This window comes from Embiotoca jacksoni, unplaced genomic scaffold (assembly GCF_022577435.1).
Source record: "Embiotoca jacksoni isolate LCO1_2020_lvr unplaced genomic scaffold, fEmbJac1.0.p SCAF_58, whole genome shotgun sequence".
Lineage (NCBI taxonomy): Eukaryota > Metazoa > Chordata > Actinopteri > Embiotocidae > Embiotoca > Embiotoca jacksoni.
The window spans coordinates 1,249,471-1,268,573 of NW_027185412.1; the positions used below are offsets into that span (position 1 = coordinate 1,249,471).

Here is a 19,103-nt window from a genome sequence, read left to right on the forward strand (position 1 = left end):
GAATATTCATCACTCATTTATAATGTTGTGTCCTTTCTTAGCAGCTGCATTGGCAATCTCAATCATTTAGTTTTTCCATTTTCAGGCTATGAGCTGTTTCAAACTAAATATTTGGATCAACATTAATGTCAAAATAGTGTATTGTGTTTTTTACGGGTTTACATTTCGAAACCTACATCAGCCTTAAAAAAACACGAGCCGAGAAGTCACGACTGTTTCAACAGTTTTGTTCCATTTCCGTCAAAAGGTTCATGAAGCCAGAACACACCGAGGATGCCACAAACGTCCTTTTTAATAAAGATGCACTGGAAAATACAAGCTTCCTTCTGGCCCTGTCAAAATAAAAGGAAACTGGAATAATAGATATTTTGGGGTGTTTTTGATCTTTATCTTGTTAATGTCACATTACAATGAAAAAACATACAACAGTTCATTCAGTGTTTTAGGTACAGGTGTACACACACACACACACACACACACACGCGGTACTGATAACACATCTGCACAATGACTCTGTTCACCAGTTTTACTTTGAATTTCATAATTAATTTTATAAAATAAAAGTTCATGAATTAAACGTTGTATTTATCGTGTCATGTGTCCTAAAACTGAACATTAATGTTTGATCATTCAGAACAGAACTGGTGATTTTTTTTTTTTTAGCTTTTTCTTTGTCTGTTAATTATTAACATCCTCTTTACATCCCTGCTGATCATTTAACAAATCATCTATTATATTAGACACAGACACAAGTTCTACTTTATTTCAATGGGAATTGTCCAACAGGTATAAAATCCACCCTTGAAGTTTATTACATGTCACCATCATGTGAGAACGTGTTGAGTGAACACAGTGACTCTCCCTGGTGGTGTGTTTAAGGACACATCAAACACGCGAGAGTTGTCAGTGAAAATGCAACAATAGGGCTCAAACGTGTTGATGTTTTAAACAACTCTTAATTCCTTTGTACCAAATAATACTGCAAATAAATCGGTTAACAGTTTGTTTCAGCATCTGAACAAGACACATTTAGTGTCGTTCTTTTTAAACTGGCTGATGGAATAATGTTTGAAAAGTTTCAGTAGTGCCGATACAACGCCGAGTTTTCGATGCTAACACATCGATCTATCCATTATTTATTCACACTATATCCTGTGAAGACTGACAGGTGGGCGGAGCCTAACCTAGCCCATATCTTCTTCATTTGACTTCAAGGTACAACCTGGACATGTCGCTAGTCCATCCCAGAGTTGCAAAGACAAAATTTGTAATACAATAAAAAAAAATGTCGGTAAATAAAATCGTCAAATATTTCATTATCTAAACACAAGCAGCTGGACAAGAACTCGGTCTAATTAAATAAGGAATTATCTGAACAAAGAATAGATCAATACCAGTGAACTTGATCAGACATTAGACGTCGGTTGTTAGCGTTCGTCAGTTTTGCTACCGACACCTGTCAGTCGTTTATGAAAAAAAAGAAAAGCAGAAACAGCGGGGCTTCAACGAAAGCTCGATTCAATTATTAATCCGTTTTTTTTTCATTAATTTATTAACGTTTCTTCGACAAAACATCTACAGTTAAAATTTCCCAAATTGTTTTTAAAGTTCTTGTGTTGTCCAACAATATTCAGTTTATAGTCACAGGACAGAAACCAGGAAGGGCTTTTTTCTTTTTTTTCTCTCAGAAATTCCCAAAGATTAATTGAGTAATAATTCAACTGATTAATTGTTTCAACTCAATAATTACAGTAGATGTCTATCCGATAGTACTGTAACCAAATTCAAGGACCTGTTTCCATTATTATCTACCTCAGTATATCACCACAGCTTAACTCCCACACAAGTGAATCCTGTTGATGGTGCTGCAGCCTCTCTGAGAACGTCATGTTGTTTAAGTTAAGAAAATTCCACCATGCTGCTTTAAATCTTATTTATCAGATAGATCCCAGTTTGTTGATGTCAGATGACTCTTCTCTCCTGTGGAACCGACTCACAGGTCGAGTTTGACTTGTAAAACTCTGAAGGCCGAGTCGTTCTCTTTGATTTTCACAGAAATGAAGTAAAACCAGCAGCAGGACGGAAACCAACGATGATTTGAAAAACGACCAACATCACAAACACTAATATGTTGTAAAATCAGGGCTCATCTTCTGTAAAGGTTGATAATTCATGACATTAATAAATCATATAAAGTATTGATGGATTTCATGCAAACGAGGCCAGCGGTTCCTCCCGGCTGACTGGCGGCTCTCTGACAGTTTAATATCTTCTCGGTGGCTCGGGACGTCCCGCTCTTCGCTTCTGCAGCTTCTTCCTACAAACTGACGTCAGGAAACAAAAACCTCCGTCAGCAGACGTCCACGTCGAAGCTCGGGCGGTTCCAGATCAACCAAAGTTGGCAGTGTTGTTGTTTACGAGGACCCTCTGATACGAAAACATCGAAACTAATCTCAACACAACGGTACTCCTGTTCGGTCCCTAAACGGAAACACGAAGAACGAAGAGGCATGCTAGCAGCTGTCGCACGACGAGTCCGAGTTGTGACGAAGGAGCTGCTCCGTCGGAAACCTCAGCTGATGTTCTCGGTGTTTGAACCCCGGCGGGACGCGGAGAGAGGACGAACATGGATGAGCACACGAACACGGTACCGAGTGTTTGAAGGGTGTCCAGACTGTGGTTTGACCTAAAGGTGACCTCCGTGAGCTCCAGACTACAAACAGCAGCGAGGCGACGACAGCGGCGGCGATGACGCTCGTCGCCTTTATCTGTCATCGAGTTTGGGGGAGTCCACCGGCTCCTCCTCCTCGTCCTTATCGTTCGCCCCGATCAGCCGCTGCCGGGCGAAGTCTTCGAAGATGATGTCATCGTCGCTGAGAGAGGGAGGGTTTGGGGAGTTAATTTTGTAGGTAGGAACTCTGCTTCAACCAAACAACCTCCATTAACATCAGTTTTAAAGGACTAAAATATGAAATGTAATTCAGTCATTTAAATTAAAATGGCAGTAAATGTGTCTTAAAGTCACTCCAGGGAGTTTTTTGTGATTGTTGCGATCAAAGTTTTGATTTTGTGGTAGATTTTCAGAAAAATGACGATGTAATGTGAGTTTTAAGTGAGTTTTTTGCCTAGAATTGTGGGCAATCAGTAAAATTTGCGAGTTGAGAAAGAAAAATGCAGCACTACCTGATAAAGTAATAAATATGACATCAGGTCTTTGTCCCGCCCCTCCTTTCTTGTGATTGGACAGCTGGCTAAAAATTGCAGCTTTTTATCCAAAGTGGAACCTGTTTTCAACTCTGAGCGACTTGTAAAAAACGGCGAACGTTCGGTGCTCAACAGAAAAAAAGAAAAAAAGGCGAAATACTCCTCACGCTGCTGGACGCTCCCGTTAACAACCGTTTAAAAAAATGAACTGCACTCAGAGAAAAAGCATCAATTATCAGCAGCACTGAAATACAACACCAGCTGGAAATAGTCCTGCTTTATTACTTCATCTCTCTGGATATAATACAACAAAAATAAATGTCTCTAAATCTCGCTCTGTTTCTTAATAAATTCCTCTTTGTTTTCCGAAGCCTGGACTGATAATCAGTAAAATGCAGAGTTGCGGTTTGTCGGCTGACAGCGTTCGTTCTCTGCTGACGGCACAATGAGTTTCCAGTTTACAGCCCATTTCCTGCAGCGGGCATTAAGACGCATTAAGGCCGAAGCTCAGGAGACGAGTCCATCATGGCTAATGTTTCAGAGGAAACCCGCTCTGCTGTCAGGGGTATCGACGAGGCCGTAAACCGCAGCACAGCCAATCAGAGCGCGGGGGAGAGGCAGCGGCGAGGTGGTTCGATGAGGAGGGAGGGACAGGAAGACAGACAAGAGGACGGCTGCTTACTGCGTGTCAAACTCGATGAGGTTTGTGTCGATCGGAGCTTCATCTGGAGCTGAGAGAGACGGAGAGGCCGGTTAGACAGCGAACGCATCACGGACAGACAACAACAACAGGCACAAACAATCAGAGAAAAATGACCTGATTACAACCTGCGTTTCTAGGAACAGGACCACATTTCACTTTCAAAACTCCCAACAACTGGTCTCCTCAGTTGCCAAACGTTTACAGAGTTTTGTTAAAAGAATAAGTGATGTAACTGGTGAACATGATCCTGTAACAACTTTATAGAGACGTGTTGCTGACATCAAATTCAACATGGGGATATAATATACAGTGGGTACAGAAAGTATTCAGACCCCTTTAAATGTTTCACTCTTTGTTTCATTGCAGCCATTTGCTAAAGTCAAAAAAGTTCATTTTATTTCTCATTAATGTACACTCAGCACCCCATCTTGACAGAAAAAAAACAGAAATGTAGAAATTTGTGCAAATTTATTAAAAAAGAAAAACTGAAATATCACATGGTCATAAGTATTCAGACCCTTTGCTCAGTATTGAGTAGAAGCACCCTTTTGAGCTCGTACAGCCATGAGTCTTCTTGGGAATGATGCAACAAGCTTTTCACACCTGGATTTGGGGATCCTCTGCCATTCTTCCTTGCAGATCCTCTCCAGTTCCGTCAGGTTGGATGGTGAACGTTGGTGGACAGCCATTTTCAGGTCTCTCCAGAGATGCTCAATTGGGTTTAGGTCAGGGCTCTGGCCGGGCCAGTCAAGAATGGTCACAGAGTTGTTCTGAAGCCACTCCTTTGTTATTTTAGCTGTGTGCTTCGGGTCATTGTCTTGTTGGAAGGTGAACCTTCGGCCCAGTCTGAGGTCCAGAGCACTCTGGAAGAGGTTTTCTTCCAGAATATCTCTGTACTTGGCCGCATTCATCTGTCCTTCAATTGCAACCGGTCGTCCTGTCCCTGCAGCTGAAAAACACCCCCATAGCATGATGCTGCCACCACCATGTTTCACTGTTGGGATTGTATTGGGCAGGTGATGAGCAGTGCCTGGTTTTCTCCACACATACCGCTTAGAATTAACACCAAAAAGTTCAATCTTGGTCTCATCAGACCAGAGAATCTTATTTCTCATAGTCTGGGAGTCCTTCATGTGTTTTTTGGCAAACTCTATGCGGGCTTTCATATGTCTTGCACTGAGGAGAGGCTTCCGTCGGGCCACTCTGCCATAAAGCCCCGACTGGTGGAGGGCTGCAGTGATAGTTGACTTTGTGGAACTTTCTCCCATCTCCCTACTGCATCTCTGGAGCTCAGCCACAGTGATCTTTGGGTTCTTCTTTACCTCTCTCACCAAGGCTCTTCTCCCACGATTGCTCAGTTTGGCTGGACGGCCAGGTCTAGGAAGAGTTCTGGTCGTCCCAAACTTCTTCCATTTAAGGATTATGGAGGCCACTGTGCTCTTAGGAACCTTGAGTGCTGCAGACATTATTTTGTAACCTCGGCCAGATCTGTGCCTTGCCACAATTCTGTCTCTGAGCTCCTTGGACAGTTCCTTCGACCTCATGATTCTCATTTGCTCTGACATGCACTGTGAGCTGTAAGGTCTTATATAGACAGGTGTGTGCCTTTCCTAATCAAGTCCAATCAGTTTAATTAAACACAGCTGGACTCCAATGAAGGAGTAGAACCATCTCAAGGAGGATCAGAAGAAATGGACAGCATGTGAGTTAAATATGAGTGTCACAGCAAAGGGTCTGAATACTTATGACCATGTGATATTTCAGTTTTTCTTTTTTAATAAATTTGAACAAATTTCTACATTTCTGTTTTTTTCTGTCAAGATGGGGTGCTGAGTGTACATTAATGAGAAATAAAATGAACTTTTTTGATTTTAGCAAATGGCTGCAATGAAACAAAGAGTGAAAAATGTAAAGGGGTCTGAATACTTTCCGTACCCACTGTATATGTCAGTTAAATATGTACAATCTCTGTTACCATGGCAACACATGGGGTATGACTAACAACTGGAAAACAATCAGTGGGCTCTTATGTAACGTATGCAATGTTTACTACTCCAGGAAGTAGTCCGACCCTTAACAACCACCTAGCAACAGAGAGGATTTCTAGTCTCCAACTGAATAAATACAGAACATAGAAACACTAAACTGCTCAGCTAGCTCAGTCTGGTTGGAACAAAGATATCTGATGAACAAAGATATCTGATGATCAAAGATATCTGATGAACAAAGATATGTAATGAACAAAGATATCAGATGAACCAAGATATCTGATGAACAAAGATATCTGATGAACAAAGATATCCATGGACTCATGTGTTTTTAACATTTTAGCTCCGTGTCATGTGTTCAAACCAAACCGGTCCAGCTAGCCTCCGCTAGGATTGTAAGTGCGTGACTATCCGTGGTGTTACGGTACGGGTGCTCGGAGCGACCAAAAAGGACCAAAAGAGACCCGACTTCACCAAATGGGTCATTTAATAGAACTATAACAAGTAGAAACTACATTATATTACATATTAGATGAAATTCAATTATAATTCTATATTTCCATTGAGAAGGTTTCTGTGGTGCTTTTATAAAGCTGCATTCTTTCTGTCCAATCAGGCGCGTGAACATAAACTAGAGTGAAGACGTTACATTAGACAGAGTTTCCCATTAAGAGAAACAGGAAGTAAACATGTTGTCAACACGACTCACCGTCTCTGTAGATGGATTCTTCCAACGGCTTCGGGTGCATTAACGTGAAGGGCAGCTCCACGGAGACGTCACTGAAAAACAAATCACTGCGGTGTATCACGGCTCGTAAAAGAAACACCCACAATCCCCAGCTTCATTAAATGGTGAGATGTTCGGGTGACCTTTGTGAATCTCAGCGTTGTATCAGTGTTTTCATCAATGACAGACATGAAAGGTTACCTCGCTGCCAGATCTCCGAGGAGCCTGAAATCAAAGAACATTAAACAGCTTCAGCGTCGCGGCGTTCCCGCTCATTTCTGCTGATGTCATCATTAACTGTCACAGCGCCTGCAAGACCTCAGTCATCGTTCAAAGAGCTTCACTTTCATCAGGACAACGTTTCATAATCATCACTGCAGAGGAGCAACTGGAGCTGCAACACTTCAGAAGTAAAACTACTACATCATTTATGTTTATTTCTAGAAACTGTTTGTCACTTTTTCACTTGAAGGAAATTATAATTTATACATATAAATCATTCTGTTTCAGAATATTTATTCTAGAGACGAAGAAATGCAACAAATGTCGGATTAAAAGTTGATCTGCAGCGATGATCAGCAGGAACAGAAACATTAATACTAAAACTGAGCTTTAAAGTCCAACTGAAACTTCAATCCTTCTGAATGTTTGTGTAAGAAAATATATTCTGTGATGATTCTGCAGGTTTTCATCTTTTCATAAGATGAAGTATTTTTTTGGTCGTGATTTGAATAACAAAGTAACATGTGAGTGTCGATCATTAGTTCAGAGTGTTCCTGAATGCATCACAGTGCTGCACACGGAGGATCGACAACCTTCATCAGAACGTATTCAGAGTTATTGATCAACATCAATGTTAACGTGACCGCTGGTCATGATGTCACCATGGAAACCTGAAACTGGAGCAGAAACATCAGATTTGATGTCAAACTCTGTAAACGGTCAACAGAGACCGTTGAAATGTTCAGAAAGTCTACGGCCATGAAGCGGCGAGATGTTCTGATGACATCACGTTTCAAGAGGGGCGGAGCTTCACTGTCTGAGACCGAAGAAAGCGTCAAGTCAGGAGACACCAGCTGGGTTTCAGAGTCCGATTGTCAACACCGAGTTCTACTAGGACCTCCTGAGGTTCTGTTCTGGTTTTCTGCTTTGAAATTACTCGTTTCACTTCCTGTCCTCTGTATAATTGTTGGCCCCGCCCCCTGATTAGTTCCACCTGTCCCTCGCTGTCCTTCCCTCCCTGCTGTATTTAGTCATTCTGCTCTTCTTCTTCCCTCTTTGTCACTTTGTTTCAGTTTCCTGTCTGTTGCTGCGTCTGTTGAAACCCAGAGAACACAAACCACCTGAACTGTGGCGCCATGGCAACGGGCTTCTCCAACATGATGAGGCTGGAAACCAATATTGGATGGTGGTGATCTTCGGGCCCTCAGGCAGCACTGTATTCAAAACACACTATTCTGGAGTGGAAATCACTGCATGGGCTCAGGAACACTCGGCTGGAGGCGAGCGAGTTGAAGATTTCTCTGCTCCAGTTTCAGGTCCTCAGTGACATCACAAACGTTCACGTACCTTCGGTCACGCTAACGTGTTGATCAAAAGACTTCATGAAGGTTGTTGCTTTATGAAGGTCATTGCTTCTTGCTGCTCTGCTTTATTTTCTTTGAGTCTTTAATCTACGAAGTCAGAGAGTAACGTGTGAAGTCCCAACGCGATAAAGGAAGTCACGGATAACGTACGAAAATCGAGGACCAACATCGTCCATCTGTCCCAAAAGTTCACAATAAACTCCTCGTAAATATAAAGCTGAACGTCAGTTGGACTTTAGAGCTGAAGAGGTTTTGAGGTGAAGACGGAGCACCGACCCGCCTCGCGACACCACCAGCTTCACTTTGACTTTGTAGGACACGATGATGCCGAGGATCTCCCGGTTGGCTCCGTCTCTCAACCTGCTCGGGACAGAAAACACCCCGTCAGACGTGACGTCCGTGACGTGAGTTGGTCCCACGCTCCCGGCGGGCAGTGAAGGCGTCGACGGACTCACAGCGTGCTGGAGGCCAGGTTGGTGTCCTCGTGCTTCAGCTTCCCGTCCAGCGCCAGGCCGCGCTTCTCTCGGTTGTTGGCCAGGAACGGCGTCAGCGTGAAGACTTTGCAGAAAGTGGAGCTGGGAGCCACGACGTCGCTGAAGACAGGAAAACATTTACAGCAGGAACACAAACCTCATCGTTTTCTTTCTTTCATTTGAAATCCAACTGTTTAAAAATGACAGAACTGCTCCTGAAACATGCTCCAAACTCTTCGTCCTCCGTTTGTTGAAACTCACTCCGACTCTTCGGTGGCGACGGGACATTTGTACTGAGCCGTGTTGAACAGGCAGATGTCGGCATACTGTCGCACTGCGGAAACACGAGTCGGCGTTGAATGACACGAAGCAGCGGCCGCACAAACACAACAGGCGGGAGGAGGCGGAGCTCCGGAGTACCTGAGATCTTCATCTTCTTCACCGTCTTGTTGGTGTTGTTGGTGACGTGGACGTTGACGCTGATGGGTTCTCCGTGGTAATAAATCTGAGACGGAGACAGAGAACCTTACAGACATCCAGAGGTCACATGACCAGGAGGTTAAGACACTCACTGTAAAATGGTTCCGATCCAGAAGTGTCTTCAGCTGCAATACCAGCGAGTGCCACTAGAGGTCGGCTCCAAAAAGCCTCCGGCTCCATAGACTCCCATTCAACTTCTCTCATCAAATCCAAAGTGAATAAAATGTGTCCATCAGTTATCTCGGTGTTGAAGAAGGAAACTTCTGCATCGGAACCATTTTTCAGACCTGAAGCTACGAACTCTTAAAAACAGTCTTTGGTTGAAACTGAACACAAACAGAAATCCTCCATCTTGTTCTTTAAATGTTGAATCCAACTTTGTTGAGAAAAGTCTCACAGGAGTGAAGTTTGCTGTCAGTTACTGTGTTCAGGTGTGTGTGTGTGTGTGTGTGTGTGTGTGTGTGTGTGTGTGTGTGTGTGTGTGTGTGTGTGTGTGTGTGTTACCTCCTTGTCCAGAGAGGCCTCCAGGTGCAGAGGTTTGTCCGACATCAGGAACTGTCTGGTGGTCTCTGCGGTCGGCTGAGGACCTGGTTTCTCCGGAGCGTACTGGACCTTCCTGATGACGAGCCGCACCGAATTCCTGCAACAACAACAACAACAACAACAACAACAACAGTAATTCACTGTTCAACACTCGTACACCCCCTGTGTACAGGAGGTGTTGGCGTCGCTCTGGATCGGTCTGCGGTTGTTGAGCTGCGTGTCTGCAGGAAGCTGTTAATGCACCGCTGGTTGAACCTGCATTCATAATTCATCTGTTCATTCTGCAGCCGACTCACTTTTACCTTTTGTGGATCTTTTCTTCAACGTTTTCTGCACAGAAAGCTTTCACCTCAAAGTCGACTCCGCAGGCCTGCAGACACACGACAGCAGGACGTGACGTCCACGTCTCGCGGTACATTTCATCTGAGAGCGTTTGTTACCGATGCGGTCGAGGAAGCGAACGTTTGTCTACCTTGCCGGTGTCTTCGGGTCCCGGCTGCAGGGTGACGGAGCACGGCAGGTTCAGAGGAATCTGAAAACACAGGAAGGAAACGTTTAGACAAACTGCTGAGTCCTCCGGTCGGTCGCAGGACTCTAAAACAAGAAATAATGAGCCATGAAGAAGTTCTGGTTAAAACCGTGACGGACGGATCCGCCACCGGCCTCGGTACCTCGAAGGTGAACGGGTGGGCGTGCTCTCCCAGTTTTTTAATGAGGCGTTCCTGAAGACGAGTCAGACTCTTCTTCTCTTCGGGCAGCGGAGGAAACGCCTGCACGTTGGCCACGAACAGGTCCTTCCGAAACGTCAACCCGAGGACGTCCAGATCCTCGCGGCCGTAACGGAACGCACACGTCAGCGTCACGAACACTGAGGAGCAGAAAACAGGACGCCATCTTTAAATCCAGATCTTTATTAGGTTTGATGGGAAGAAGCGAGACTCCGGGACGCTTCCATGAGGGACGCCTGATTTTTACAACAAATGTTGCAGCGACGTTTTAACAAAACCATCCGTTAGATGGCGGCTGAAATTCCTGAGATTAATCTGAGTTGTTCTGAGATGATTAACGAGGTACGAGAGCTAAAAAAAAAAATACATTTCTATGTGACTGAATGTCAGATTTACTTCTTTTTCAATGTTTGCTTTGGCAACTTAATTCCTAGATAACTTTCTTCAGACACCAAAACAGCGAGCAGTTTTTTCATATTTTGAAAGGATACTGCACGAAAACATTGATCTCTAGATAAAAAATGTAGCAGTCAATAAAACAACTATCTGTTATTGTTTTTGTTGTTGTTGATATTGTTGTTTAGTTCTGGCTTTTTTATGATTTATTTCCATGAAGCTGAACAGGTTTCTCACCTTTCCTCTCCTTCAGGTACTCTGGGTCGATCAGAACGACACCGTCTGCAAGAAGAAAGAAAACGAAGTCAACGCAGCCAGAAACCAACGAAACTGAACTAAACTCAGCCTGAAGATCTGCAGATCTGAAGATATGAAGATGTGAAGATCTAAAGATCTGAAAATCTGAAGATCTGAAGATATGAAGATCTGAAGATATGAAGGTCTGAAGATATGAAGGTCTGAAGACATGAAAATCTGAAGATCTGAAGATCTGAAGATTTGAAGATCTGAAGATCTGCAGTGACGTCCTGCAGCGATGAAGATGAACGTGGAAAGATGTTCCTGAATTGGAGAACGTGATCTCACCGACGGGCTCGACGAGGTCCACGTGGTCCACGAAGTCTCTCTTCCCCAGATAGACGGTGAGCTGAGGAGGAAACACATTAATTCATGTTCATAACAAATGTTGCAGCAGAAATGACTTCATCGCCACAAGTAGGACGTTGAATACACACGTTTCTTTGAAAACAAAGATTGACATTTTGACAGATTTGAACACTTCCTGTTTCATGTTGGTATTTAAACTTCTGAGGATCCAACATCGAATTGAAAAAGAAAACTACCAGATATTTTTATTAATTATCAAACAAGATCAGCTCTGATAAACTTTAGCTGCATTCGTTTGATACGGAGTTTAGTTTTGGTTCATTAACAACTTGTTTCCATGGAAACGGACTGGAGACGCCGGCGTCCACACAGCTGAGCGCTCTTGAATTTGAGTGCAGATTTGTTTGTTTGCTTCCTGTCTTGTAGATTTCCACATTAGTTCACGCTAACACTTTTCTTCAGAGGCAGATGTTGAGCAGGTCAAACACGAAGAGGAGGAGGAGGAGGAGGAGGAGGAGGAGGACTCACCTTTCCATTGGGACTGGCTTTCTTGAACACTCTGAAACAGACAGAAGCAGGTCAGATCCATTTTAAAGCTCTAAAGTTCCTGGAACTAAAACTTTCAGCAACTTTTGGTGGAAACGAGACTTCACTTCAAGTTTCAGAAGTTTTTCACTCTAAAACCTACAAACAGGAAACAACAAATCACATGCTGACAGTCATCATCTTCATCATCATCATCATCATCTGCAGCTTCCTCCCTGGATCTCTAATGCTGCCTGACATGAGTAGCCCCGCCCTCCTCTGTGTGTTAATGTTGTCATAAATTAGCTGCCGCGGCTCCATTAGCTTTCAGCTTCCTCCTGAACGGACGCCATTGTTACCGGAACCGCCGGGGCTCCCGGGAGCTCGCTCTCTGCTCGCCATCATCTCTGCAATTAGTCCAATTAAAGTTTGAACACGCAGCAGCTCTGCAATCTCAGATCACAAATCAAACCGAGCTGCTGGAAACAAAACGGCAGATTAACGAGGTTTTATTTGATTTATTTTTAGTGCACATGGAGAAACAAGACCTCCCCTGGACAGAAACAGCTTTTATCCACACCGATGTTCTCCTTCCACACATCTAAAATTCCACGTTTTTTACATGGACTTCTGTTGGCACGAGCAGTTGGCTGTGAGCTGCTCCGTTCATCGGATCGATCCGCTCTGACACAACAACGATCAATACCTGACTGATGTGTCAGCGACTGAAGACTCCCCGGATACCGAGACTGCAGCACAGAGACTCCCACCGACACCTGAACGCCTCACCAGAGCCGACACTTTCAGAACAGACACCTGAACGCCTCACCAGAACCGACACCTTCAGAACAGACACCTGAACGCCTCACCAGAACCGACACCATTAGAACAGACACCTGAACGCCTCACCAGAACCGACACCTTCAGAACAGACACCTGAACGCCTCACCAGAACCGACACCTTCAGAACAGACACCTGAACGCCTCACCAGAACCGACACCATTAGAACAGACACCTGAACGCCTCACCAGAACCGACACCATTAGAACAGACACCTGAACGCCTCACCAGAACCGACACCTTCAGAACAGACACCTGAACGCCTCACCAGAACCGACAACATCAGAACAGACACCTGAACGCCTCACCAGAACCGACAACATCAGAACAGACACCTGAAAGCCTCACCAGAGCTGACACCATTAGAACAGACACCTGAATGCCTCATCAGAGCCGACACCATTAGAACAGACACCTGAACGCCTCATCAGAGCCGACACCATCAGAACAGACACCTGAACGCCTCATCAGAGCCGACACCATCAGAACAGACACCTGAACGCCTCATCAGAGCCGACACCATCAGAACAGACACCTGAACGCCTCACCAGAACCGACACCTTCAGAACAGACACCTGAACGCCTCATCAGAGCCGACAACATCAGAACAGACATCTGAACGCCTCACCAGAGCCGACACCATTAGGACACCTGAACGCCTCACCAGAGCCGACACCATTAGAACAGACACCTGAATGCCTCATCAGAGCCGACACCATCAGAACAGACACCTGAACGCCTCATCAGAGCCGACAACATCAGAACAGACACCTGAACGCCTCACCAGAGCCGACACCATTAGAACAGACACCTGAACGCCTCATCAGAGCCGACACCATCAGAACAGACACCTGAACGCCTCATCAGAGCCGACACCATTAGAACAGACACCTGAACGCCTCATCAGAGCCGACAACATCAGAACAGACATCTGAACGCCTCACCAGAGCCGACACCATTAGAACAGACACCTGAACGCCTCATCAGAGCCGACACCATCAGAACAGACACCTGAACGCCTCATCAGAGCCGACACCATTAGAACAGACACCTGAACGCCTCATCAGAGCCGACAACATCAGAACAGACATCTGAACGCCTCACCAGAGCCGACACCATTAGAACAGACACCTGAACGCCTCACCAGAGCCGACACCATTAGAACAGACACCTGAATGCCTCATCAGAGCCGACACCATCAGAACAGACACCTGAACGCCTCATCAGAGCCGACAACATCAGAACAGACACCTGAACGCCTCACCAGAGCCGACACCATTAGAACAGACACCTGAACGCCTCATCAGAGCCGACACCATCAGAACAGACACCTGAACGCCTCATCAGAGCCGACACCATTAGAACAGACACCTGAACGCCTCATCAGAGCCGACACCATATCTGGATTAAAAAAAAAAACGTGTCTTTGGGCCTGAAATGTTTTTCTCTGGCAAACTGCCACATTCAGGTTTAAAATCGCTCCACTTAGTTTGATGTTCAGAGTCCGACGTTCATCAGAGCTGCTGATCTCACGTCCTGCTGACAGCTTCACTACAGCAGCTTTAAATCAGGTTTATAGGAGACGTAGAGACATTCAGAAAACAAACGGCAGGCGATAAAAGCCCAAATCTGTTCTCGGCTGGTTTTCCATTCCTGTTATAATTTATTTTCCTGTACTGTATGTTTATATCGTATATACGGATTGTTTCATAGAATATATTTCATTTTGTCGATTTATTTTTTTAATGACAATTATGGAGTACCAAACCTGCCAAAATCAAAAACAAGCAATTCAAAATAAATGTACATTAATTAATTCATCAAATGGTACTTCGATATTTTTATTTGTTTCTGTATTATTATATATTTTACAGGCAGTAAATCAAAGTGTGTCATGGAGTCAACTTTAAAACAGAAATATAAATTTAGGTACATTTGATCAATTCATTAACATTTTTTTAAATCATTTTTTGGTGAATTTATTGAAACATAAATTGTTGTTGTTTTTGTTCCTCCATACATTTAAATAGATACATAAATAGATAAACTGTGAGCATGTTAGTATGCTGATGTTGGCCTCCCAGAGATGCTCACAGACTTTCAGACTCCTCTCTGATGATTTTACGCTTTTATTATGAAAAGAGATGACAGGAAGCGGAGGGAGAAAAGATCTGTCCTGTGACGGATGTCCAAATCTTTCATCCCTCTTCATCCTTAAAATGAAACAGCTGCGCTCATTAACAGTGAATCAGGAAGCAGAGTTCTTTGTGTTCGCGGGTAAAAGTGAAGCTTTTACTTTTTATATCCTGCCAGTTGATGTGTGAAATGAGGAAAGACAAAAATTGTACATAAAGAAACAGCCGCTTCACCTCAGGAAAACAATAATTAGAAATGAATCACAGAGGAAATAAAGAACTAATCAGAAACCAAACGACAGCTGCTGTAATGATGTTGGGAATCATAAAATAAATCTAATAAAGTTGAAGCATTAAAGGAGCTGGTAGCTGGAGATGAGGCTGGATGTGTTTGTAGAGGAGCTGCTCTGTATGTCTGACTGATCCCTCTAACTCATTAATATTCTCCTGACACAACACACTCAGATCATTGAGCCCGAACACACACACACACACACACACACAGAAACATACAGAAACACAGCAACTGTGTACACAACTGTACAGGGGTCTAAGATTGCCTCGATATACAGCGCACAGAGTTTACTACATCTCTGTGTTTCACTGCATCTCAGTGTTTCACTGCATCTCTGCGTTTCACTGCACCTCCGTGTTTCACTGCACCTCCGTGTTTCACTGCATCTCTGCGTTTCACTGCACCTCCGTGTTTCACTGCACCTCCGTGTTTCACTGCACCTCCGTGTTTCACTGCATCTCAGTGTTCCACTGCATCTCTGCGTTTCACTGCACCTCCGTGTTTCACTGCATCTCAGTGTTTCACTGCACCTCCGTGTTTCACTGCACCTCCGTGTTTCACTGCATCTCAGTGTTTCACTGCATCTCTGCGTTTCACTGCACCTCCGTGTTTCACTGCACCTCCGTGTTTCACTGCACCTCCGTGTTTCACTGCATCTCAGTGTTTCACTGCATCTCAGTGTTCCACTGCATCTCAGTGTTTCACTGCACCTCCGTGTTTCACTGCACCTCCGTGTTTCACTGCATCTCAGTGTTTCACTGCATCTCCGTGTTTCACTGCATCCCAATAAGAACCAAATCCTTCATGTGGAGTCTAACGGTTCTAAAATGATTCAGGACCAGAACAGAACCGGTTCTGTGTCGGTGGACAAAAGATTCTGGGATCTAAATGCCGTCTGACAGCCGGACTGTTGGATTTCCTTTGAACATATTTGAACATTAGTTGCATACTAAACATAATTTCCTGAAGACGTGAACAATAAAACCTCAGATTTCAGTCTGAGATCCTCTGAGAGTGAAGAGAAAACAGAATAAATTCAGAGCATGAATTATTCATTCTGTTGTTTCCTCCTCTCAGAACGTCTTCGAGGCCTCGTGGCTTCGTTCAGCTTCATCCAGAGGAAACCTGGAGGTCTGATCCTGGACTCACAGACCTGAGACGGTCCGAGAGGAAGAGGATGTTCCGAGAGGAAGAGGACGGTCCGAGAGGAAGAGGACGTTCCGAGAGGAAGGGGACGGTCCGATAGGAAGAGGACGGTCCGAGAGGAAGAGGACGTTCCGAGAGGAAGGGGACGGTCCGATAGGAAGAGGACGGTCCGAGAGGAAGAGGACAGTCCAGGAGGAAGAGGACAGTCTGAGAGGAAGAGGACGTTCCGAGAGGAAGGGGACGGTCCGAGAGGAAGGGGACGGTCCGAGAGAAAGAGGACGGTCCGAGAGGAAGAGGACGGTCCAGGAGGAAGAGGACGGTCTGAGAGGAAGAGGACGGTCTGAGAGGAAGAGGACGTTCCGAGAGGAAGGGGACGGTCCGAGAGGAAGAGGAAGGGACGGTCCGAGAGGAAGAGGACGGTCCAGGAGGAAGAGGAAGAGGACGGTCCAGGAGGAAGAGGACGGTCTGAGAGGAAGAGGACGGTCTGAGAGGAAGAGGACGTTCCGAGAGGAAGGGGACGGTCCGAGAGGAAGAGGAAGGGACGGTCCGAGAGGAAGAGGACGGTCCAGGAGGAAGAGGACGGTCCAGGAGGAAGAGGACGGTCTGAGAGGAAGAGGACGTTCCGAGAGGAAGGGGAAGAGGACGGTCCAGGAGGAAGAGGACGGTCTGAGAGGAAGAGGACGGTCCGAGAGGAAGAGGAAGGGACGGTCCGAGAGGAAGAGGACGGTCCAGGGGGAAGAGGACGGTCCAGGAGGAAGAGGACGGTCTGAGAGGAAGAGGACGTTCCGAGAGGAAGAGGACGGTCCGAGAGAAAGAGGACGGTCCGAGAGAAAGAGGAAGAGGACGGTCCAGGAGGAAGGGGACGGTCCGAGAGGAAGAGGAAGGGACGGTCCGAGAGGAAGAGGATGGTCCAGGAGGAAGAGGACGTTCCGGACGCTCAGAGACACACGACACTGAAACGTTTTATAAACCTGCTGACTGGCTGATTTAATTCGTTTTCTTATGATTCATTGTTAGAGCAGCAGCTCAGCCTCTTATTGTGAAGCGCCCTCTAGTGGCTGCAAAGAGGAAGTCATGTGACAGCAGGAAGTCGGGCGGTCCGATTTGATTGTAAAATGAATATTTTAGTTTTTTGGTCAAAACATAATATTTGACGACATCGTCTTCAGTTTTATAGACTAAAGGATTAATCAGATCAATAATCAGGAGTTCTAACATCTGAATATCACAGCTGTTTTATTTTGACTGATTCTGACTTTAATAAACTAAAGAATCAAGAATCAAGACGCTTTAAAAAATGAACTTGTCAGTTCAACACCGGGTTTTTTTTCATTTTCTGATGGAAGAGCTGAAAGCCGATTAATAAAAGATAAATAAAATATTTGTTATGCTTCTTCTGCAGCACATTTCATATTTAATTAATTATTGTACCTTTTTACTCTCTGTGTCCGAATCAAGAAAAATCATTTTTCAGATAAAAACTTTTCTGGTATCAGATCAGAAAAATCTGAGGACTCCAGAAAATCAGCAGATGAACTGATTATCAAAACAACGAGGAGACTTTATAAAATATGAATCTGAACAGAAAATAAAATAAATGGTTCCAGTTTGACTTTATGACGCTGGTGTTTGAATTTGATCTCGTCTTCATCAACAACATCGATGTGAATTAAATTATCTAATAATAATAATATATATTATAATATCATCTGACAACAACAACACGTCACACAATGCAGGAAGCCAGCGAAGCGCTTCCTCAAACTCTCACAAGTAATCGGATTACTTTTCGAGAGAGTAACTGATTACATTTTTCACCCCCCTTCTCCCGCCACGCTTCCTGTCAGTCATGACTGTCAAAATAAAAGTCAGAGATGCACAAAAGTAACGTTCAAAAACAAAAAGAGTCATGTCGCAGAGACGTCACACGGCTGGAGGTTTTGACACGGTGTTATGTAATGTTACCCCACACACACACACACACACACACACACACACACACACACACACACACACAGACAGACACACACACACAGACACACACACACACACACACACACACACACACACACAGACAGACACACACACACAGACACACACACACACACACACACACACACACACACACAGACACACACACACACACACACACACACACACACACACACAGACAGACACACACACACAGACACACACACACACACACAGACACACACACACACACACACAGACATACTTCCTCTAAACGGTTCTGTGAGGAACCGACATGAACGAACCACGAACACATTTATCAGGGTGTTACTGCCCCCCCCCCCCCACACACACATTCAATCTTACCTGGTTCCTTTATCTCCCATCCTGACGATGCCGACGAGCTGACAGCAGCCAGACGGAGAGATGATGATGAAGATGAAAGAGGAGGATGGAGGGATGCCGTCACCGTGGAAACTGAGGGGAGGATGTGTCTCTCTCTCTGTCTCTCTCTCTGTATCTCTCTCTCTCTCTCTCAGGAGGCCGTCGTCATGCCGTCAGATTCTCCTCAGCGGGAGGAAAAACCTCCATCTGAGCTGCGAGTGTACGACGGAGCGACTGAGCCCAGCACTCTGCTCCTCCTCTTCCTCCTCCTCTTTAACTCCCCCTCCCCCTCGCTGCCTGCCGATGTCTCTTCCTCCTGTCAGACTCATTAGCAGTGAGATGTGTTAAAACATGAGACACCCGGAGGACACG

At 44.9% G+C, this 19,103-nt stretch overlaps 2 protein-coding genes across 2 annotated transcripts; both read right to left on the bottom strand.

Moving 5' to 3' along the window:
• Nucleotides 1-274: 274 nt before the first annotated feature.
• On the bottom strand, nucleotides 275-18,966 carry arrb1 (arrestin, beta 1). Its single transcript, XM_069173195.1, has 16 exons — nucleotides 18,714-18,966; nucleotides 11,963-11,993; nucleotides 11,414-11,474; nucleotides 11,066-11,110; nucleotides 10,376-10,572; nucleotides 10,177-10,236; nucleotides 10,007-10,074; nucleotides 9,666-9,801; nucleotides 9,102-9,186; nucleotides 8,943-9,015; nucleotides 8,664-8,801; nucleotides 8,485-8,568; nucleotides 6,824-6,847; nucleotides 6,605-6,675; nucleotides 3,887-3,935; nucleotides 275-2,873 (listed from the first exon to the last, which is right to left on the bottom strand). Exons 1-16 carry the CDS (start codon nucleotides 18,731-18,733, stop codon nucleotides 2,765-2,767), a joined length of 1,251 nt encoding a protein of 416 aa, XP_069029296.1. The 5' UTR covers nucleotides 18,734-18,966; the 3' UTR covers nucleotides 275-2,764.
• Nucleotides 12,000-17,843, bottom strand: LOC138212702 (uncharacterized). Its single transcript, XM_069173197.1, has 3 exons — nucleotides 17,816-17,843; nucleotides 13,452-17,312; nucleotides 12,000-13,415 (listed from the first exon to the last, which is right to left on the bottom strand). Exons 1-2 carry the CDS (start codon nucleotides 17,841-17,843, stop codon nucleotides 16,279-16,281), a joined length of 1,062 nt encoding a protein of 353 aa, XP_069029298.1. The 3' UTR covers nucleotides 12,000-13,415; nucleotides 13,452-16,278.
• Nucleotides 18,967-19,103: the final 137 nt, after the last annotated feature.